This window comes from Eumetopias jubatus, unplaced genomic scaffold (assembly GCF_037043125.1).
Source record: "Eumetopias jubatus isolate StellerSeaLion01/CBP00866 unplaced genomic scaffold, mEumJub1_p1.0 scaffold_15, whole genome shotgun sequence".
Taxonomy (NCBI): domain Eukaryota; kingdom Metazoa; phylum Chordata; class Mammalia; order Carnivora; family Otariidae; genus Eumetopias; species Eumetopias jubatus.
Genome location: NW_028274821.1, coordinates 34,805,570 through 34,829,624, shown reverse-complemented (window position 1 = coordinate 34,829,624; position 24,055 = coordinate 34,805,570). Strand labels below are relative to the sequence as shown.

General features: G+C 35.8%; 1 protein-coding gene across 1 annotated transcript in view; it reads left to right on the top strand.

The window, feature by feature from the left end:
• The window catches only part of PTPRD (protein tyrosine phosphatase receptor type D), a 424,904-nt gene that overhangs the window by 111,502 nt on the left and 289,347 nt on the right, over positions 1-24,055 (top strand). Inside the window, exon 3 of the mRNA XM_088019124.1 lies at positions 2,819-2,960. Coding sequence (XP_087875250.1) covers positions 2,819-2,960 — 142 coding nt within the window. The remainder of the gene's footprint in view (positions 1-2,818; positions 2,961-24,055) is intronic.

The following is a 24,055-nucleotide window of genomic DNA, read 5'->3' as shown; positions in this document are numbered from 1 at the left end:
CATGCCTGAAATTTAAGACATGAAAAGAATAGCTTGATTCTTAGAGGATACAAAGACCTCCAAACTGCCCCAAAGTGTAAAACTCACTTTCTCTTACCTGAGTTTCTGACATACATCATAGCCTAATTCATAGCTTGGCAAAATCAAGGCAATTTCTAGTTAAAAGAAATATAGCAAGTACAAAATTCAGAACATTTTTGATTTTACTCATTTTTTTAAAAGATTTTATGTATTTATTCATGAGAGACGGAGAGAGAGAGAGAGAGAGAAGCAGAGGGAGAAGCAGGCTCCCAAGGAGCAGGGAGCCCGATTCAGGACTCGATCCCAGGACCCTGGGATCATGACCTGAGCTAAAGGCAGACGCTTAACCATCTGAGCCACCCAGGCGCCTGATTTTACTCATTTTTTACCAGGTTTCACAGAGCAATAAATGGTCCAGATGCCTTATAAAGGGTATAATTAATTACACTGGTAGAAATTTAAATGTAGACTGCAGTTTTACAAATGATAAATTTAAAATTATGTTTGTTTGAAAATGAAATACCTACAGTGATTAAACATAAAAAAAATCTTAATCATTGAGAAATATTTCCTATATCATGTAAAAAATGATGTGTGTGTGATCTTTAGTACACATTTTTTTTTTTTAGTTTAAATGAAATTGAATTTTTTTATCAAAGAAAAGTTTGACATCATACTTGCTGGTGACAGTAGGTTCTTGACAAAATCTTGTAACAAAGATTAAATTGTAATAGTAAACATTTCAAAGCATGAGCTCTGCTCATTATATAATTCTTAATGAGAATCATATAAACACAGCCAAGGAAAATTATTTTTACATGAAGCATATATATCAAATAGTGTTGAGTCTTGGGTTGAGAATCTTTAAAATCTGTAATAGTATATATGTATTTTTTTTTGTTTTGCTGGTTTATAAAGCCTATGAGAGCTCTAAGTGAGACTGATTTTGCTTCTTCTATCTCCAGTGGCAAATACAATGTCTGGCTTAGAGTAAGTAGGGCACAATCAATACTGGGTATTAAATAAGGTTTTCAAATTGGAAATTGCAACACTAGCATGTAATGTGTAGTATAGTGTTTGTTGAAAGATGATAGGTCTAACTCTAGGAAATAGTTCAGAAATGTAAACATACAGTGACACATAACAGTTAGTTGTTAAGAGATAGGTTATAAGCCTTCTCATCACAGGAAGAAAAATTGTTTTCTTTTCTTTTTATTGTACCTATATGAGATGATGGATGTTAATTAAACCTATTGTAGTAGTCATTGCAGAATACAGGTAAATCAAACCATCACGTTATATGCCTTAAACTTTATACAGTGTTGTTTGCCAATTATTTCTCAATAAAATTGGAAAAAATCAAAATTTAAGCATTAAGGATATTTAAACCTTTCTCTACATTAAGCCATGAGATGTTTATAAATATATATATTTATAAATATGTTTATAAATATATATATTTATGCTTATAAATATATAAATGTTTAATGTTTATAAATTAAATGTTTAAAATATATAGAGATGTTTATAAATATATTTATATATATTCAATTATGGCGTACTTGTCAAAGATTCTAGTAACTATGAAACTTTTTCTCCCATGATGCATAGTGGATTCACTCTAAAATATATGCTTAACAGAGTTGAAAATAAATTGTGGTGCATTGGGAAGTGGGGCATTTTGGCTGTCTCTGTGAATTTAAAACATAAACAGAATGCAGAAAGGACCTGAAGTGGATATATTTAAAAAAAACATTGGATCTTTCTTCCATATGTTGATATAAGCATGTTTACACACAAAACAGGATATTTAGCATCCCAATAAATGTGTTTACAAAGCATTCTCAATTCATAATTTAGGCACGTGGAACTATTAGTCACAGGAAAATGCAAAAAAATACCTCACCAAAACCAGAAAGCACAGCACCTCAGTGAGCAGCTGAAAGAACACAGTATAGTTATAGAAAAGACAAGTTGAGGACTCCACAGTTTCGTACCCATATTTATCAATTTCATCATCATCATCATCATTATCATTTTTTGAAGTAGTACTTGAATTAGCTGACAAATATCTAGGATTGCTAAACTGCTTCAGAGTAGAGTCCATAATGATAGTGAATTCAGGCTTACTCTTTAGGACTTTAATTTTCTGCCCTGTGAAGCAAGCCTCTGTTTTACAGCAAAAATGCCCTAAAAATGCAGAAAATGCTAAGCTAGAACAAATACTGGAATGATTTATAGCAAAATGAATGTATGCCATCAGTCTCTTGGTTTGTGAAAGCCATCTCGTTGGCTGCCTAAGTATTAAATTTATGCAGTTTCTCTTCATGGTTTGCTCATCTATACTGTTCAGGATGAAACACTTTAAGCCAGAAGAGTTGTCTGTGGTGGTATGCATTAGGTCTTCACTTTATAGTCCAATTATTGAGTAGATCCACATATGCATACATGCTGTGAGAGAATAATTTGAGAAGGTTATCCATCATAGCAACAAGTCTCTTGCAAAATTAACAGGGTCAAATTGTCTAGATACACATACTAGAATATTTTCATGAGTAGATCATGGATGGTTTCTAGTAGACTTTGCATTTGTAGTTACATGTCTTTCCTTTTGTTCAGGAGAAGATTCATTAAATTAAACCAGTTATTCTGTTTTACTACTATGTATCAAAATTCAGTCTTAAAATGCTGCTGTGTTTATTTTGAGCCAAAAGACTGGTTCACCACTGTATTAAGGTTTAGCTGAGAGGTAGACAATTGTAACAACACCTGTGACAGCTATTGTTTCCTCTAATAGGTAATAGAGTTTGATGATGGATCTGGATCAGTTCTCAGAATACAACCCTTACGGACTCCGCGGGATGAGGCCATTTATGAATGTGTGGCCTCGAATAATGTGGGAGAAATAAGTGTATCCACCAGACTCACAGTTTTGCGTGGTAAGTACTCAAGTACAAGGTTGTTGCTTGTATCGTTGAAATTCTCTATCCCTGGTGTTCTTTTGTAGGACCACTAAAAAGATTAGAGTTGTCATGACACTTAAATGGGAAATGAATTTAAATACAATGTTTATAAGGGTGAAACTTTTAAACAAAGATTGGGTGCCTTTTCTTATGGGTCTTGAAGAATGCTATCCAGGGAGAGAAAAGAAAATCTCAGAGAAGTACTAATTTCCAATGCCAAATACCATTATGATTTTTGATAGAGTACTTAGAAAGGAAACAGGACATGCTAGTCTTTTCTTGTTAACATTGCTTGCATACACAAGGTTGTTTGTACCAAAGTTGGCCACTACTTTTTATAGATTACCACAGTTGATACTGATGTTTGCAAAATTAAAGGAACATCTTCTACCTAAAGATGAGTTCCTCATAAATGGAGGAATTGAGAAAAACAAAGGTACCTTACATCTTTATGTCAAAAAATATGTTTTTATTTCATTCTTTTATATTTCTTGAACTAACATCTGTTAATGCAAAGTGAGTGGAAACAGCCCCCTGCTGTGTGTCCTGCTACGTGGCTTGTACAGTTTCACCAAAGTATGAGATGACTTGCCAGATCTCCAGTACAGTGGGTCTGCTTTCTAGACTTTCTTTAGAATGGCAGTACTAGAGAATAAAGGCTAGTGGTTAATAATACTCTGTTTTGTATCTCTGCATCAACATTTTGTGAAGAGATAAGGATATTGTCCGAATTGGCTTACCTAGTACTTGGCACTCCACAGTAACACTTCTGTGCCTTTATGTCTTTGTCACACACACTTTTGTTTGTTCATTGTGTTTTGCTTTGAACTTCATTTTGCTTGATTCCACCACTTACCAGAATAGACTTTCTTAAGATTAAGGGAAGTGGAAAAAATGGATCAAAATTGCATTACCACAGAGGAATATAACATGGATTAAGAACATTTGTTCTCCACTCCATTTTTTCCCATTGTGGCATGTATTTACTTTGTATGTTTTATAAAATCAAAAATATTTCCTTCTAGATCTTTGGTAATCTTTGATTACCAAAATCAATTAGTTAATCCAAGAAGCCTAGAAAATGAGATTATTTACTTACACATCTTAAAATGTGTTTCAAATATTGTAAATATCTTACTAAGTCTCAGGAGAAATACTGACCAACTGGTTATAGATCTTTTAAATGCATGAAACAGAATGATGCTTAAAAACAAGTAAGTCAGATTTGAACTACATTTCTGTCCATTATGAGAAGTTACGTTTATACACAAAGTTCTCATCCTCCTATAAACACATTGAGATGTTGATAAAATATCTGAAAATAAAACTGAATGCATGATTGGGCTTGCAAACAAGAAAGAAGTTTCCAGGTGTGAAAAACAAAGAGAGACTCTCCAGAGAAAGGACAATTTAAAATCTCATAACCCAAGATAATAACCAAAAGGGCTATATGCTTTAGGGCTGGAGTTTTAGCTCTACAGCAGCACATAGGCCTATATAAAACAAAATGAAAGTAAGAAGAGCTAGATAAGCTTTCTGCATAAAGGTGAGAATTCTAGCACTACTATAGTGAAATACTCAGGACCTAGAAGCAAACATAAAAACTGGTCAGATACAATGACCCTCACAGAATGTGGAAGAGGCAGCCATGCTCAGCAGGGGGCCTGCTTCTCCCTCTCCCTCTGCTGCTCCCCCTGCTTGTGTTCTCTCACTCTCTCTCTGTCAAATAAATGAATAAAATCTTTAAAAAATGAAGATTTATAAAGGTAACGGAAAGACTAAAATCTCTCAGGCAAGAATAAGATAGGGCAAAAAAGAGCAAATGGGCGTTAGAAGTCAGATTTTAGAACTGGAAGGAGTCTTAGTAACTATGTTTATAAAGACTCTAACATGTACTTCAAAATATATGTACATATATATACATACATATATGTGTTCACATAAACTTAGTAGATCTGAAATTGTAGAATAATTTCTTCAGGTGTTCACATCTGAAACAAACTCAGACTCATTTGTTGATCTTTTAAAATTTTAATCTTTATTTCTTCTTCTAGTTTAGAACTAATGCTGTTATGTAGAAAGTATAATACAAAGGTGCAATAAAGTAAAATTTACCAAAAACTTTTGTTTTTTTTTTCTTTACCTTCTGACTTCCTTGAATTCACCCCTTAAAAGGAAACAGTGACAAGTCGTTTGGCTTGATTTAATCTTTATGCATTGATGAAGAGATTAGCAAAAACTTGGGAGGAAAATATCATTTTACTTAGACTTTCACATGGATTTATGTTTTCCTGCCTCCCAGTTGATTAGGGCCCCCCATTTTATCTACTTTTATTCAACAAGCTCCTCTATAAAACAAATACATGTGAGAATTTTAATATCTTGGCTTTCTGTGTGAATAGCTGTCATATGTAAGTACATTTGTATGAAAATTTATGATTCTAGTAAACATAGTTAAACCTTTTTTTAAAGACTATGTTTAGCAATTTTGGAAATGTTTCATGAGAAAAACTCAAAGGTATTTTGGATAATGGAAAAGTAGTCTAAACATAACTTAGAAGGTTTTCATATATCCCTGTGGGATGAAATAAACGGGTTGGGAATTATCTTTGTTCCCTAGGGTTACCTCCTGGTTTAAAATTTCTAAATAACTATTTATAATTCTATTAATAATAGTCTTAACAACATATTCCAATAGTAGAATCACATTCATAAAATACGAACATGGTGCACAGTTAATTAAAATGAATGTGAAGAGTTTCATACTACACTTGATGAGCTATGTGCCCATTTAAGTTCACTTGCTCTTGCAGATCACCTTGACAGATACTCAAGCTCTGTGTTCTGCCATTGGCTGAAGCTGCTGTACACTTTCAGTCAGTAGCCCTCATCAGATGCCCATTTCGTCCACATGGCTCATTTACTTTTTCCCTACTTTGCTGACAATGCCGAAAATGTGCCAACCGTCATGATGGGTTTTGTCTAAGTGGACTGGATGGAGATCACTAATTTATTTCATACAGGCTACTAGAGAACCTAATTAATTGGAGATTTAAACATCTGAACTGTGTGGCTAATGCAGAAGACAGTGAAATAATACTCTGACCACCCATGTGCATTAAAAGGAGTATTTCAGGGGAAACCTTCCCTCCGTAGCTAGCTTCAAATTACCCTCGCTCTGAAAAACTGTTTTCATAAGGAAGGATAACTACAAGCCCAGGCTGAACATGCCCTGGAATGAGATATTTAGGCAATTACCACTTATACACTGTGCACCATAGTTCATAGAAGAAGTAGTAAGAGAATGGGGAGTTGAATGCAGTATGGCCCCTAGGTCATATTTTAATTTTTTTGGCTGCCCTGCCTGTGGAAACACAAATAAAAACCGGCTCCCTTGTTCTGTAGTACTTGAGGATGCTGATGTGTGTATCGGTCATACACATGTTTTCGCTCTTGAGCAGAACTTTAAGTCAAGGCTTCAGATGTCACTGAGAGGTTATTAAGGGTTGAGACTTGCCTAATTGTAGAATTGGGAGGTTTTTAGATTACAAATGAGGCTTTCAAGGGCACAAGTACGACCGGAGAGGGTGCTCTAAGAAGAGGATCATTATCCAGATGGATTTAGTGCTTTCTGAATCTTTGGTTCACTGGTCATCATTTCTTTTTTTTTTTTTTTTAAGATTTTATTTATTTATTTGACAGAGAGAGAGACAGTGAGAGAGGGAATACAAGCAGGGGGAGTGGGAGAGGAAGAAGCAGACTCCCTGAGGGGCAGGGAGCCCAGTGAGGGGCTTGATCTCAGATTCCTGGGATCATGACCTGAGTCAAAGGCAGACACTTAATGACTGAGCCACCCAGGCACCCCACTGATCATAATTTCTTACTGACCAAAGTTTGTCAGGGGGAAGTCTTGTAGTATAAATTTATATAATGATAACTGGGGATGAAAATGTTCTCTCAGTTACATGCTACCAGTCACTGGGAAGGGAAAGTGAGATATTACTTAATTTTGCATCTACTTGTCTGACTATATGTCATGTTTCTTGAATTTAGATATTTTTCAAACAGTATTCAGAAAATACACGTATTATTGTCATGTCATCCCAAACAGCATGTAATATATGATTTTTTTAAGCTTAGCGGATTATTTTTGGAGATTTGCCCATTCCCGAATAGCATTGCCCCCAAAACACCACCAGCACTACCACAACAAAACAGGGTATGATGTATAAAAACACTGTTGCTCTTACCTACTTACAGGAAACTAACTTTTTCATAGAACGTATAAAGTAAAATTATTGCCTAAAAAGATAAGCAAATATGAGACAATTTAATTACCTAGTTTTGCAGATGTATTTTATGAAATGATACTTATGTTTACTCCACACAAATGCATCCTAATTTATGAATGGTCACCATCAAGACATAAGACAATATACAAAGTTCCCAAGTCTTGGTCAGGTAATTTGAGTTCTAACTCTGGCTCTGCCCCAAAATAGCTGTGGCATCTTGAGCAAATGTGTTAACTTCCCTTCTTCCCTGTTCTTCTTCTTCATCATTTATTTATTTATTTATTTATTTATTTTTATTTTCACATGCACAGAGAAAGCAAAGACACTGGACTGGGATCACTGAGATTTCTCTCTAGCTTCCTATGATTCAGTGACATGCCTATTTCAGAAGCCAGTTTTTGCAAGATGGAAAAAATATGCTCCCTGAAGGTGACTGTAACTGAGATAGTAAAACACACAGTGAGCAGTTGGATGAGACAGAGAAGGCATTTCGTTGGGAAATGGAGAGAAATGTTTGCATAATATGTCGGTTTCAAAAAATGTAAGCCATTATAGCAGTTGTTAAAAAAAAAACAACTTTTACAATCTTTCAGGGAGAAGGCAGTCAATGCTCTCCACCATTGTGCAGTACCCTGTGATCAGAATTAGCATGTTCATTACAGTCTCATTTTATTAATGCCTCTTTTTGAAGATGAACACAGTTGTCCCCGCTGTGAAAATGGTACTTTGCTGTTTATGTTATAAAGTGGTCGCGGCTGGGGATCCAGGCTAGGAACATTAAAGAACAAAGCACAGCTGCTTGACTGTCACACAAAAGGATTTTTATGAAAGACTGAAACAAAAGGAAGGGTGGCCAACACAGAACAAACTTGCTGACAATTATGGTACTGAGTGGCTTATAAAATAGTTGAGTAGTTGGAATAAATTGATAACAACACGATAAAGACTTCCTGTTTACTCCACTTCCTTGCTGAAAAGTGGTGGTGGACAGAGCCATGTAAGTACACAGAACCTTTGGACTTCCAGTAGTGTGATCTTGAGTACTTAAAAATAACTATTCTTTACGTGTTAGTGTTCATCGAGGCAGGAGCCCATGTGCACAGGTCCATGGGAGACCACTGTAAGGAGAGACATGAAAACTGATAACATTTGGGAAAGCATGCACTTGTGAGCTGAGGCTTTTTCATGTTTCCTTGTGATCAGACATTTAAGGACCCTTCTGTTGGTGATGCATGCTGCTTTCTTTGAATCCTTATCACTAGTTTTTCCACACTGGGATTATGTCTTAAAGGGTTCAGAGAGAATGAGTGCACTTGTAAATCATTGCATTTAAGTAAGAACAATTTTTTTCTTTTGGTTTCCTATTATTTTTAACAATTTTAAAATGAATATTAAGTCCTGTGAGTATTTACTATCGATTGGTTATTAATGGCACTGTGGAAATGTTGATCTGGGAGGGAATTTGGTATTTGCCAAGTCAAATCTCTTATTTTTGATGTAAGAAACCAAGGTCTAGAGAGTTTGAAATGATTTTTTTTTCTTGGTCATACTACTAAGATTTTCTTTGGGTTTCACCCAGTCAGAAATAATCACTGCTGTATTACACTGTGACAATGTATTCTAGCTCTTAGGTTATTTACTTTTGATGTACTTATAAAAGATATTTTCCTGGAAGAACAATGTTCTTTCAGCTGATCAGCCACAGACAAGTATGACATGAAATACAACAGTGCTAATGTGCCATGGGTGTGCAAAGTGTGGAAAAGTCCTACCTTGATGATACATAATGGAAGGGAAGAGACCTCTGAATTGAGGCTTCAAGAATGTAGGATTTTATCAGGCAGAACGAGTGTGAGAAAGTGTTAGGGATAGAGAAAAGCTTCATGAACATAGTTGCGTAGGTAAGAAATTGCTAAATATTTGGTGGTAGATACAAGTGGGTTCTCCACAGAAATGGATATATATATATATATATATATATATATATGATTTATTATAAAATATAAATATGATTTATTATAAGGAGATAGCTCATGCTATTAAGAAGGGTTACCACTCCCAAGATCTACAGGGTGAGTTGGTAAGCTGGAGACCCAGGACAGCTGATGATATTGTGTGAAGGTTAGCAGGCTTGAGACTCAGGAAGAGCCAAGGTTTCAGGATGAGTCTGAAGACAGGAATAAGCTAATGTCCCATTTCAAAAGCAATTAAGCAGGAGGAATTCTCTTACTGGGAGGAGAGTCATCCTTTTTATTCTTTTCAGACCTTCAACTGATTGCATGAGATCCACTCACATTAGGAGAGGCAATCTGCTTTACTGGCTTTATTGATTTAAATGTTAACCTCATCCGAACCCCTTACAGTAACACTCAGAATAAGCTTTGGCCAACTATCTGACCATCTTATGGCCCATTCAAGTTGACACATGAAATTAACCATCACAGGTGGGTATAGACAATAGTACCTCAGAATAGAGTAGAAGTAAAAAGGAGTAATAGAAGAAAATGAGGTTGGGACATACGTCATTGGCTAAAGAGAGCAAACTACACAAGCAAGAAATCATGTGACTAAGTTAACATAAACTGTCTCTATATGAGTTGAAATTCACAAAGGGGTTTGCTAAAATACTTAAAGTAATTTAGCATGCAATTCACAGTCCTTTGTGCATAACTGATGTTTGTAATTGAACACTGAATATTTGGTTGACTTCCATTGATAAAATTTGAACAATTAAAAAAAATAAATTTCCTGGCTTTCAAAATTAGTTTTATTTTAAACTACTAATTAAGATGTAGTTTTAAAAGTTGTGCATGCATACTTTATTGGGATTTAGGGCATACATATACCAAATGCCCCATCTACGGTTTAATTATCAAAATCCTAATTACATATCGCCTTCAAAGAGCATGTAACTTATTTTATCTTATTAAAACCAAACAAACAATGACTTGTGAATTAATGCCACATTAAACGCAAGTGTGATGACATGCATCCTAATTTCCTTAATATATTTTATTAAATAACAGGAAGATTTAAAAACTATCTTATCTGTGGTCTTTCCAAATGAAACTGTGTTTTAATTTACATGTCCAAAACTTTCCTTTTTTTTTGTTTGTATTTTTTAAACTTCACCCTTGCATTAAATACATATTTTCGCACAGTGGGTTTTTTCCTAACTAATAGCTGTAGACCACAAGTATAGCCCTGTTAAATTTTTTCTCAGGCTTTATGATATGTATGTTCGGATGATAAATTTGATACCAGTTTGGGGTTTCCCAGAAGAGATCCTGCATTTTTTAAAGTATAACACCGAAAGGGCTGTTTAAAGAATGAAGCTGTGTATCATGAATGAGACTGGCAAATCAATATTAACAGTTTTCAATGGACATGCGCACCTTTGTGTGTGTGTGTGTGTGTGTGTGTGTGTGTGTGTGTGTGTGTGTGTTTAAATCCTTGGATATCCACAGATCTATCATTTATCAGATAACTAGAAAATCAACTGTGGTAGAAAACTACTACATAATATACAATTTTAGGGCCCTTAATAAAGTTAGTTATTAATTATCAGTACTTATACATTGTATAGTTAAACCAAAAGTTCTGTTGGGGAGGTATATTTGTGTACATAAATATGTGCATGTGTGTTTTGTACATGCATTGTTTACATATAGTGTATGTATACCCTGTTTAATTTGCTTCATAGCACTTTCCACAATGTCAAATTATACTCCATTTCTTGAAATTTTTATTTTATGCGCTCCCCCCTTTGTGTATAAGTTCCATTGCATTTTTCTCTGACCTAGAAATATTCCTAGGATTTACTGGGCACCCAACAAATATTTGTGGAATGAGTGTATACATATAAAGAAGGGTTATATAGATATGGTTGTGTAAACACATATGATGTAGTAAAAGACCATTTGGGCATATGATGTAGTAAAAGACCATTGTAAGTAATTTCATTTTACTTACAGAGGAAGAAATTGATCATTATTCCAATGGCCATTGTAGGATGGAATGGGAACTACAAAGAGGGATAGTTGAAACAGAGGGAACAACCATGGAAAAAGGGAATATTCTTTGTAGCGAGATAGACAAGGGTTCATATCAAGAATCTACTGTTTCTGACTCTATGGGGTTAGACACATTACATGAGTCTAAACTTGAAGCTCCTCAGCTTTAGAGTGGAGGATAATTCTAGCTGTGTTTTAGAGTTGTTTTTAGAAATTAATGACATATATGTGTAAAGCATGTGGCACAGTGATTCAAATACAAAAGTTGCTGAAAAATCATAATTTCCTTCCTTCTCCCTTCATTGTTCATTTGAAGCCGAGCTGTTTGGTTTAGCCCTCTTGCACACTTTTGAATCTCCAGCATCTAGGACAGTGCCTGGCACATAGTAATTCAATAAATATTCATGAAGTGAATGCATGGCTGTGATTATGGAAAGGGAAGATCAGCTATCCTGGAAAAGAAGTTTGCTGTGGCTTATAAAACACTGCTTAGCATAAATGACTGAAAATTGGCTTTGCACGTGGAAATAAGGTGATGTGAGAGTCTGAAACCATGCATGTGTCACCAAGTTATTTGGAATCACTGAAGATCAAGTATTAGTGCAATGATCTCTAATATGCAATACCAAGAATTTTACCTTCATTTTTTCCCTCTTACATTTGTGCTTAATGTTGTATTAACACATATTTCCATAGTCTTCAGAATGATTGCACATTGGTACCTAGTATACAACTGCTTGGACTGCCTCTGTTAGACTAGGGTCATACTTAAAATATGACCTCAGTTCTATTACACTGGGCTGTCCTAGGTCACAGAATAGATAAAAACCTATAATTGTTTTTAATGTCCATGAAAATGCAACATCATTAGTTATATATTTTAGAAGAAGTAAGAAAATTCATACATCACAGTGCCTGGGTGGCACAGTTGGTTAAGCATCCAACTCTTGGTTTCAGCTCAGAGATGTGAGATTAAGCCTCACATTGGGCTCTGTGCTCAGTGCAGAGACTGCTTGAGATTATCCCCCCTCTCCCTCTGCCCCTCTCCCTGCTTGCTCTCTTTTCTCTCAGTCAAATAAAATAAATAAATAAAGGGATGCCTGGGTGGCTCAGTCGGTTAAGCGTCTGCCTTCGGCTCAGGTCATGATCCCGGGGTCCTGAGATTGAGCCCCGCATCAAGCTCTCTGCTCAGCAGGGAACCTACTTCTCCCTCAGCCTGCAGCTCCCCCTGCTTGTGCTTTCTCTCTCTCTGTCAAATAAATAAATAAAATATTAAAAAAATAAATAATATCTAAAAAAAGAAAATCTCATATCATATCAATATTTAAAATTGTAATAGAAAAGATTTTTGTTTGCTTGGCTTTTGTTTTTGTCTTTTCAATTATCTATGCTACCATCTTTGGTGTAGCAGGTGATAGAAGGTTTGGGTATGAGTTCAGGTTCTGCCAGCAGACAGATCTGAGTTCATATCCTGACTCCACTATTTGCTCTGTTGCTATACTCTTTTCTCAACCTCTCTGAGCTTTAGCTTCTTTATTTGTCAAGTGGAGAGAATAAGAAAAATTGCATTTAGAAAAGGCACAGAGTGCATGAGAAGCAATTTGTATCATTCATGAATTTATTCATTTGATGATATGGTTCTCCCTTATCCCAGGGATTGTGTTAAGGGCTGGGAATAAAAAGATGGAAAAGACTTTACTACCACCTGCCTTCAAGGAAGCTACAGTATCTTGACTAGAAACCATAATTTTGGCTAAAATGACAAAGCAGTTATAAATGTAATATTGTGGTTGGGAATAATGAAGTCTGTTTTTAGAAGTGTGTTCACAGGAATTCAGCTTACACTTTTCTAAGCTAGTACCTGTGTAAAAACTAATGTCTCTTTGAGTATTCCATAAATATGACAGTAAGGTTTGTTGAAATGTAAGATGTGTTTGACATATGAAGCCTCAACTGACAGAAAAATTAAACTCACCTTTTTTTCTGATGAGTAAAAATGTTCTGAGGGAAAATTATATTTTATTTGTAGCGTGATTTGGGGTATACTTTGCTTAGGTTTTGAGAAAATATGATGAAATAAAAAAAACTTAAGTCATTACCTTCAAAGTAACATTCCCATTTGTTTCTCTCCCAACTAATAGTAAAAGGGATTTTTTACTGTGGCTGCACTTACCATTTTTTATGACTCCTTTTTGCTCTAGGTGGAGATGACAAAGCATACCTAAATATGAAATGATTTTAATAAAATATCTTAAAACATTTTTCCCTTCAGAAGACTTCATTAAACAAAATTTATTTTCATAATAAAATATTTATTTATTAAAAAAATGAGAGGTTAGGTGTTTTTACCTCTGAGGAAAAGTCATTAGCATATACTCCAAAATAGGAACATTCTTCGATATGTTGCTTTGTAAGGGCTAACAACTTGGGTTGGAGCCCTGTACCCTACAGTATCTTCTGTTTACACTCTGATTTTATGTATGTCATTATATCTTATGATGACAGATCTGAATTTACAGGTATTGCCAAGCCTATTGTAAACTGACATCAAGTGCTACAGTTGACTTACTGAGGGGTCCCATTAATCTTTGTGGCAAAGATGCATTAATAAAGTTAGCACTCACTGGCTCAACAGCTAATGGAATTCCCTCATCTCAGCTTACAAACAGATAAATCATCACCTAGGAGAAAGAGTCCACTCTGACTTAAATTATTTTTCACAATACTTTACAATAAACCCACGACAAAGAACCAAGGAAGATGTTTAATGCTAGCCTGAAGGACTCGGGTTTTGCCCAGAAAGACTGGAGTTTGGGCTAGTCTTGTCCTAGTGCCCTATCAACATGTTTAAAATATGGCTCTGATAATTTAAAAAGAAACAAACAATGTTGACATAGTATGTTTCAAGCAAGCCTGACTATCTACATGCAAACGGCATTGATCAGGCTCAGGGACCATTCTTCTTGTATCCTTCAGTGATAAATCCTTGGTCAAAGACCCTCACCAAACCATCACTGTTTTCTGGTGCCAGAAAATCTATTGGGAATGGTAGAGGGGAAGTAATCTGGTGTGGAGTTGAGGTAGAGACAGATTTATCCCTGTAGCTAAGGAAGCCTCAGTGTCAAGGCCATTGCTTGCATAGTGCCTATCAAAGCCCTGGGAGGGCTCAGGAGTATGTGCAGTTGACTATATGTTATGTTATTTTTTTCTAAAATTTGTGAAAGTAATATTTTTGCTTTCATTTTCATATAGTAGGTCTCTAAAATTTTCTTCAGACATTATAAAATCTGGCTCTGCCAGAGATGAAACCAAGGGAAAGAAGATCTGCATCTGTTTTACATATAATTGTTTAAAAAAAAAGATAGTTGTCCATATGAATGCATGGATGTTAAGTCTAACATGGAAGAGCTAATGTCTTTCCTGACTCACTCTCCATTGATTAGCATGGAATTAAAAGGATTTGGCCAGTGTTTATAATCCTGAGTTCCTAAATTTATGAAGACAATCTTAGCTTTATTTTCTTCCTCTTCTGTTGAACATACAGTTGTCCTCATGCGATGAGTACAGACTGCTGGCTGTGCAATTTACACAGGGTTTCCATATACTAACCAGACTTAATCTGGTCACTCTTATTCCTCCATCCTAAAAGGCCGGTCTTCCATTGCTTCTTCCATATGAATATCACCACTGCCACCATCACTGAGGTAAAAATAATCTTTTCTGCAAGACACTATGTATTCCTTATTTTAATATAATCTAGTTCTAACGTTTGGTGTCATTACTTACTAAAATTCAGAGAAGTGCAGCAGTGTGGTGGGGGCTGCTTCCTTCAAGGGTTCGTCTCTAAAATGAATATTTAAAAGATCTTCAGATTCCCTTTCTCAATATTGGATGGAGAAAGAAAGAAAGAGAGAAAGAAAGAGTGGAAGGGAGGAAGGAAGGAAGGAAGGAAGGAAGGAAGGAAGGAAGGAAGGAAGGAAGGAAGGAAAGAAGGAAAGAAGGAAGGAAGGAAGGAAAGAAAGGAGGGAGGGAGGGCAGGAGGAAGGATAGAGAGAAAAGAGAGAAAAATAAAGAGAAAAAAGAAAAAGAATATTCCTACAGAATTAATAATCACCAAGCATGCAAGTCAGTTTGGGCATGTCTGAATTTTAGTATGTAGACATTCCCTCTATTAGATCCAGAAAGATCTTTAACCCTGAAAGAGAAGACTACTAAGTACATGATGGACTACCAAGGGATGGTCCCAATTCACAGGGACCAAAGTTCAAAATTTGCTTGACCAACATCTCATAGATATTAAATGTAGCTCTTACCAGGTTTTCTGACTCCAAATCCTTTTTTCTGTTCACTGCTTCATGTTGCCCTCTGGTGCTGTATTGCAAAGAGTACAGTTGAATATAAAGTTATATGGATGAGTAAGAGGGATTGATTTTTTTGGATTCCTAGTACAGGAATGAGAACATGGGACAAATATTTTAATGGTCATGAGAAGGGCCACTGGGTTGGTTGTTTAGGGCCATTTCTCATCATCCTCGAGTTTCTTCTTAACAAGGGTAGAAAGAGAGCTGTGAGAACATGAAAAGGTGGGGTAGTGTGGAATATAAGGGATGGATGCAAAAAAAATGCATTAAAAAGTGTTCACTTTAAGGAAGATTTAAGGACCCCAAAAGGCTGATTACAGGAGTGCTTCCTAAATGTCTGTCTGAGGCAACCATGGGAAGATAGAAGATCGGCACTGGTCATGTCAGTTGTTGGAACCGAGTTGACTTTCCCTTTAAAATCTCTGGTTGATGGAGATTACCAAGATCCCTTACTATTAGTCTGATAACCTAACAAGAAAATACTCCTCCTTCACTAAGAAAATTGTTCGGAGAATCTTTGAGCACCATTCATGCCTTTGTAAACAATATGTTTTCATGAAAAATCAACAGTCCAGAGTCAGTTTTGTTTGTTCTTCTTGAATATTATCAGTTATTAGAATTTCTGAGCTAATTGGAAAATACCAAGCCCGTTGTATTTAATAGTCTTTATTCAGTCTTTATCAGAGAGTCAGGGGCATGGTAATCTCTTTTTCAGAGCTCAAATATCTTACTGTTATAGGAGAATATTCTCTTTGCTATACCCCACAGAGGGCTATTTTGTGAAGTAAGTGTTCTTTCACTGTCTGTCTTGAACAGCAGTTGGTGGAAACTTTACATGTCTTATTGTTGAGGAGGTGACTTTAAATTCTTATTTTAGGCAGAAGCATCTGCAAATTAAGACTACAGAAAGCAGCAGTAAGAAGATCCTCCCAGTTCTACTCAGTTGGACAATTCTTCATTACACTGACAGTTTAATTGGGTGTAAAAAGAAATGGCAATTTAAAATCAAGGTCTTTAAGTGGAACAACCCACCAGTTTCAGAGTTAGTATTTAAAAAAAAAAAATCAACAAGACTCAAAGAAGGAACATCTTTAGTTCTCTAGTTAGTTATTCCCTATTGAGTATGTTCTGTGCTGACATTGCCCCATCATTTGCCTTTTAATGGCAACTTTTGCAAAAGAGTTTGAAGATGAAGAGCAGAAGAAATTGAATTCACCTTTTTGTGCATGCACACAGACACATATAGAAATGCTTCTTTTTATGAACATTTATTCACTCAGTTTATTATTATTTTGGTTCTTCAGTGACTACAATTTGGATGTTTTGGGTACTTTTAAATAGGAATGAAATTGATGTTGCTTATCTCATGAGGGAGAGGTTGTGTTTGACTTATCCATGCTTGTATGCCCAGCACCTATACAATGGGTGCTACAGAGCGTACACTCAAATAGTTGTTGAAATAATATGTCAGGTAAACTTTACAAGTTGGAATTGCTTGAGTGACATATCTGAGGTTGACTGTAGCCTAGTAATTAGAAATAGAAATAAATAACCTCCATATAACAGGTTTTGCACATTCACTTGGTGAGCAGTCATCAGATATGTCTCCAAAATGATACTGCAGTTCCTTCTCCTGAGAGAGACTCTCTCAGCTGCCTCAGGTTATAAGAAGGTACTTCATAGACCAGCCCTTATCAGCAGCACTGAGTAGACATTTCCCTTCTCTTTTTCCTTTTTTCCTTCTTTCTTCCCTCTCTCCCTTCTTTCCACAAATATTTTAGATAATTGTAATTAGTAGCCATCAATTTGCTTTACATCTCATGAAGCACCTAAATTTCATGAATTCTCAGATGGAAATACATTTAGTTCTTTTATAAAGAGGGACCATGTTTTAAAAAATATTTTTAAAGATGACTATTTTGGACAAAAGCTACAGAAAGTAGAGGGTGGTTGTGCTTATAAGGGTGTTTGACTAAATGTCGTCTTGTACAATATTAGTTTCCAGTTAAACCATTACCAACTAAATTATTTCTAAATAAGAAGTGGCTGTGTATGTGCCAGCTGAAGCTCTGGATAAGTTCTGGATCAGCTGGTGAAGGTAGTTTCAGTAACACAGAGGACATAATCACTCCAGGAAGATTAATAACACACCTAAATTGTTGGCAGGTTTAACCAGAGTAATTCAGAGGGGAACTACAAACAAAACAAAACAAAACAAAAAAACTAAGAAGGAAACTGCATAGACTTTTGTAATAAAACCACCAGTTATTTCTCTCCCTTGAAAAATGGCTCTGTGTAGGAGATAAACTGATAGGATATCTCAATTTGAGTCAGGTTACAGGTATGATAGAAACAATCCACAACTTTTTTGATGAGAAATGGTAAATTTCTTTTCACATTTGTCATCACTAATAATTCTGTTAACAATAGACCATGATTGAGAATCTCATCTATGTTTATCATTCTTTTTTTTAAAGATTCTATTTATTTATTTGAGAGATACAGAGACAGGGACAGAACATGAGCAGGGGAAGGAGGTAGAGGGAGAAAGAGAAGCAGACTCCCTGCTCAGCAGGGAGCCCGATGCCAGGACCCCAGATCATGACTTGAGCTGAAGGCAGACGCTTAACCGACTGAGCCACGCTGGCACCCTATGTTTATCATTCTTTATTCAATCTTCCATAGGATCTGAAGTAAGGCATCACTGTGTTCAATTTCGAGATGCTCCGTTCTTTAACATATTGGCTTACGAAATTCCATGAAAAGATGGTTGCTGTCATCCTTGTAAGGCAAAGTATTAAGTAAATATTAAAAACAAAATGTTATGAAGACCACATATTTGATGAAATTTTAAAAGGGGGGATATTCACCTAGCTCCTCTACCAGGTTAAATTTGTAAAGTTTCCTAACATCTCAGCACTCTGGTAAACTTGGTGGGGACTCTGTTGTCTTTTTGACAAGTTCATTGGCCTATTGCACTTTGTTTGATTAGTACTTATGATCCAGTACCTAAGATAACCTTAATTTCTTAAATAATTACGAAGTCTGAATACGATATTTCATCCTAAAGGGGATAATAATACATGCCAATACTAGATCAGTAATTCACTTCTATATGTTTGAAGTTGCTTAATTAACTCTTCTTTATAAAATAGCAAAATTCTTTTTTATAACCTTCTCTTTAAAGTTTGGGGAAAGTGGGGTGCCTGGGTAGCTCAGCTGGTTAAGCGACAACTGCCTTCAGCTCAGGTCATGATCCTGGAGTCCCAGTATTGAGTCCCACATCAGGCTCCCTGCTCAGCAGGGAGTCTGCTTCTCCCTCTGACCCTCCCCCTCTCGTATTCTCTCTCTCATTCTCTCTCTCTCTCTCTCTCAAATAAATAAATAAAATCTTTAAAAAAAAAGTTTGGAGAAAGTGTGTGGGCAGGAGAAAATGAATGACTTAAATGATACTAAATTAGTCAAAAGTATTTTCTCCATGGAGGTATGATCAAGACTATGGATGAAGCACAGATCAACTAACATACACTGATATTTTATTGAAGTTATAATATGTATTGATTCCATGTTGAAAATTTTGAGCAAGTCTCTTTGGAATGAGGTAAAGGAATGAAAATCATTATTTCCTAATAAGAACACATTTATTATTTGAGGCAAGCATTTTCCTCTCTAATTGATTTTGTTTTAATTGCCAAATCAGGTTTTTCCTAACTTTGAGTTATAATAAAGCTATTAAGTAGAAGACACAAAAAGGCACTGAATGTATGTAGGTACCATGCTGGATTTTGTGTATAGGAAATTCACTTAAAATGATCTTGTTCTTACTGAACATTGTTATCCCTGAGGCCAGTCTGTTAAGTGATGGTTATGAAAACATATAACTAAACCTTTTATAATAGAGGAGTGACTTTTTTCCCGAAAGCACCATGAAAGGCCATTGTCTATATCTAAGAGGATAAATGAAATGACAATAGGCCTAATTTGGACCACTCTTTTTTCATGTTTAAATAGAAGTGATAGCTTACTTTACCAAAGTGAGCGCGCTCGATTTTGCGTGAATACTTGGTGTACTTACTATGCCCTCCTTGAAAAATTTGGGCCATAAGGTTTAATTGCATGCTCATCAAGCAAATAGACTTGGAGGTATATTCTCTGAGTGGTGGGCTCCCACGGCTCCCATTAATGCTAATGGGAGTTACACATGTGTATTGAGGGAAGAATAATAAAGCCTTTGAAGTTAGAGTTACTAATTGAGTGTTTTCCCCAGCTGTGCTCAGCTTCAGTGGCTAAGCTGAGTTAGAATGGTCTGCAATGTCTAAGATGTCAGTCCCTGTAAAGCCCTCAGAACATTACCAATGCAGACAGCAGACTGGCAGTGAAAGAAGCAGGGGGGAAAAAAAAAAAGCCTTTTCTCCCTCAAATGGAGAAAGAATTTTCAAGCCAAACAAAAGAAGGAGCAAAGAAGTCTCAAGAATGGACACTCCTTTCCTCTAAAGTGGCTTGAGCTGGTTTAATTGGAAAGTGGGAAAGTCAGAGGCCCTTTCTTTTGGGAGAGCTGCCTGTCCTGTGTGGATTCTTTGTGGAGTTTGGGGCTACTCAGAACTGAATGATGTGCACCTCTGTCTTGCACTTTGGCCAACAGACAAACAGAGGAAATACCTGTCCTTGTACATGATTTGATCATGTAGTGCCATCCTAGATGTCCATGATCCCAAGTTTCCAGGTTCCCTATTCGCCCTCCTTTTCCTTGCAAAAACTCCTTTCAGCAGTAGTCTTTGCAAGGATATGAAAACATTATACAGTAGTCCCCGCCTATCTGCAGGGGATTTGTTCCAAGACCCTCAGCAGATTCCTGAAACCGCAGATAGTCCCAAACCCTACATAAACCATGTTCTTTTTTCCTATACACACATACTTACAATAAAGTTTAATTTATTAATTAGGCACAGTAAGAGATTAATGATAATAACTAAGAATGCAGCAATATACTATAATAAAAGTTATGTGAGTGTGGTCTCTCTCAAAATGACTTATTGTATTGTACTCATCCTTCTTCTTGGGATGATGTAAGATGATAAAATGCCTACATGATGAGATAAAGTGAAATGAATGACGTAGGCATTGTGACGTAGCTTTAGGCTACTACTGACCTTGTGATGAAATGTCAGAAGGATTGTCCGTTTCTCAACCTCAGTTGACTGTGGGTAACTGAAACTGCAGAAGGCAAAACCAGAGATAAGTGTGACTACTGTACAATTCTCCATTGTAGCATTCTTTAAAAACAGGAAAATGGAATTGACTCACTCCTAAAGGGAAAAAAAAAAAAGTGTGATTATCTTCTCTACTAGAGTTGATCCTTATCATTCATGGATTCCATTTTTATGAATTCCCCTACTTGTTCATTCATTTGTCACCCTCAAATCAATACTCATGGCACTTTGATAGTCATTTCACAGAACTGCAAAAAATTTGTGTCACCCACCATGAATGTTCCCATCTCAGGTCAAACAAGGTAACCAGTTCATGCAGTTGGTGTAATTAATACAAGAGTAATGAGTTCAGAGATGTGATTGTCTTATGACAGGTATATTTTTGCCTGTATTCAGTCTGATAAGGCACCACACAGATTAATAGTGGATACTGTAAAGAAGTCCAGGACAAACTCTGTGGCTAGCACAGTATAATACCATTGCTACTTCTAGAAACATAAATCATGTTTCTTTATAATATTTGTTATGTCATATTTGTGTTTAAAGGGCAGTATAATAAAGATAATAATACAGTATCAAAAACTAAATAAGAGAAACTCGTATTCTGGTTAATTGCCTTCCAGATTTACCAAACTATGTAGAGCTTCAATTTTACTATGTTTTAGAGAAAAAAATAGTGCGGGGAAATTGGAGGGGGAAACAAACCATGAGAGACGATGGACTCTGAGAAACAAACTGAGGGTTCTAGAGGGGAGGGACGTGGGGGGATGGGGTAGCCTGGTGATGGGTATTAAAGAGGGCACATACTGAATGGAGCACTGGGTGTTATATGCAAACAATGAATCATGGAACACTACATCAAAAACTAATGATGTAAAGTATGGTGATTAACATAATGTAGTAATAATAATAATAATAATAAAAAGAAAAAATAGTGCGGGGATAACTATATTCTTCTTTGGAATAAGAACTGTCTCTAAGAAGACAGACTATACATTTAAGAAAGTTCTTGCAGAGAAGACAGTTGGGCTGAGATGTGGAAATGTAATTTTTCTGGTCCTCAGGGGCCTAAGAAAAATAACTAAACCAGTTCTGAAGCTGGTGGTTGTCCCTGTTGACTGTCATGTAGAAGAGGGATTAGACTCATTTTATGTTAGCTCAGACAGCCCAATGAGGATCAGAAAGTGGCAGATTTCTGGATTGGTCCCAGAAAGAACTCTGGAATGATCTCAGCTTCCTGAAATTACCAGGGCGATTTTAGGAGGTAAAGGTGAGTTATCACTTTCTGGGAGTGCTGGAGAGACAGAGGACTCAGGCTTTGGGTAGAAAACATGGCATGATGATGTCAGAGATTCTGTGATGCTATAATATAATAATCCGCCTTTATTCCCGCTTAGATTTATTTTTAGCTAAAGAAAGAAAGAAAAAAAAAAAAGAATCACTAGAGGAATAGTCTCCCAGCCCCCTGGGATGAAGGCATCAGTCTGTTAAAATGTCCACATCCTCAGCCGCAGTGTCAGCGATAGAGCCAGTCCTTCTGTTCCCATGGTCCTCTCTTCCTCCAAAAATGGGTGAGATCATTGAGACAAAAGAACGCAACTTGTCCTTTAAAACATCTGCTACTTAACTTTGTCTTGATGTGTCCATAATTTTTACATTTGTTTTTCAAAAGCCGTGTGTGTTAAATACCTATTATGTGTTGGATGTAATAGGAAACTAAAATACCCCCCCATACACACAGGAAATAAGTAAAATATAATCCCTTTATTAATCAAATAAATCTTAGGATTCTGTTATTGACTGATAGAATAGAGAGTATAAACATATGAAAGTTTAGTTTTTGATGTGATATTAATAACCCTGCTGTGAACTTAATATCTAATAATACCTAATACTCTGTAGTAAATCTTATCAGTGCTATCATAGCTAATAATAGAACTGTCTTCATTCAACATCATTTATTGTAATTTTTTTAAATTTAATTTAATTTAATTATGTTAATCACCATACATGACATCATTAGTTATTGATGTAGTGTTCCATGATTCCTTGATTGCATATAACACCCAGTGCTCCATGAAATACGTGCCCTCTTTAATACCCATCACCAGGCTAACCCATCCCCCACCTCCCTCCCCTCTAGAATGCTCAGTCTGTATTTTAAGTAATCACATCTGAGATAATTGGTAAGCCATGTTAATAGTCTTTCATAGAAGATAATGTGAAATTTCTTGTGTTTATTTTCATTTTAATATGATCCCTTTTAATTTTAAAACATATGTGAATGATACATAAATGCATTTTCTTTCAAACCATTTCACCTATTTCAAACCATACAGAAGTGAAATAATGAAAGGTGCTCTTCATCACCTCATTCCCCAGAGGTGGCAGTGTGCTGTCCATCTTTCCAGATCTTTTTCAGTAGACGGCATACATATGGGTTTATAATTTTTATCTTGTTTTGCCTTAACCAATATTTCATAGATTGTTCTGCAGTTTGATTTTATTTTCACAAAACATTATTTCGCCTGTTTCAGTGTCGAAACATATAGATCCACCTCTATGAGGCTACACTACAATCTCTTGTATAACCACTGTAATTTATTCCATTGTTAATGACTTCTTCATACCAGGCTCTTACAGCACATGCCACAAACACCCTCAAAGATGCCTTTGCTGCACATGACAGGGTTGCTGTAGGATTATCACTTAGAAGTAGATTTAGTCTCATTTGAACTAGTAACAGTATGGAGCCATAGGTGGATGATACATAATGATTTATAAAACGAAAACTGCTATGCAAGGATCAATGTTGCCAAAGTAATAGGAAGTATAATATTTTGAAAACAACTATTTCATAGTATGAATTACATAGTCATAAATTTATATATTCTTGAAAAGTTATTTTAATGAAAATTTTTCACATTTAGTCAAGATTTACTTTAGACTTGTTGGCCATTCTAACTTTTAACCAGAACTTACTTTTTCTTGGTGTTTGGTATCTTTTTAAACATAATTTTCATAAGAGTTATTTTTATAGACATTATGTAGACACTTCCAGTGAAAGAGAGAAAAGACACACACAAGCAGCTAAAATTGACTTCTATACTAACTTTTAATGCAAAAGAGACTTTAAAGATGGAAAAAACTTGTCGAGTTATTATTAAATACTATTGTTTTAAGCACCTGTGCCCA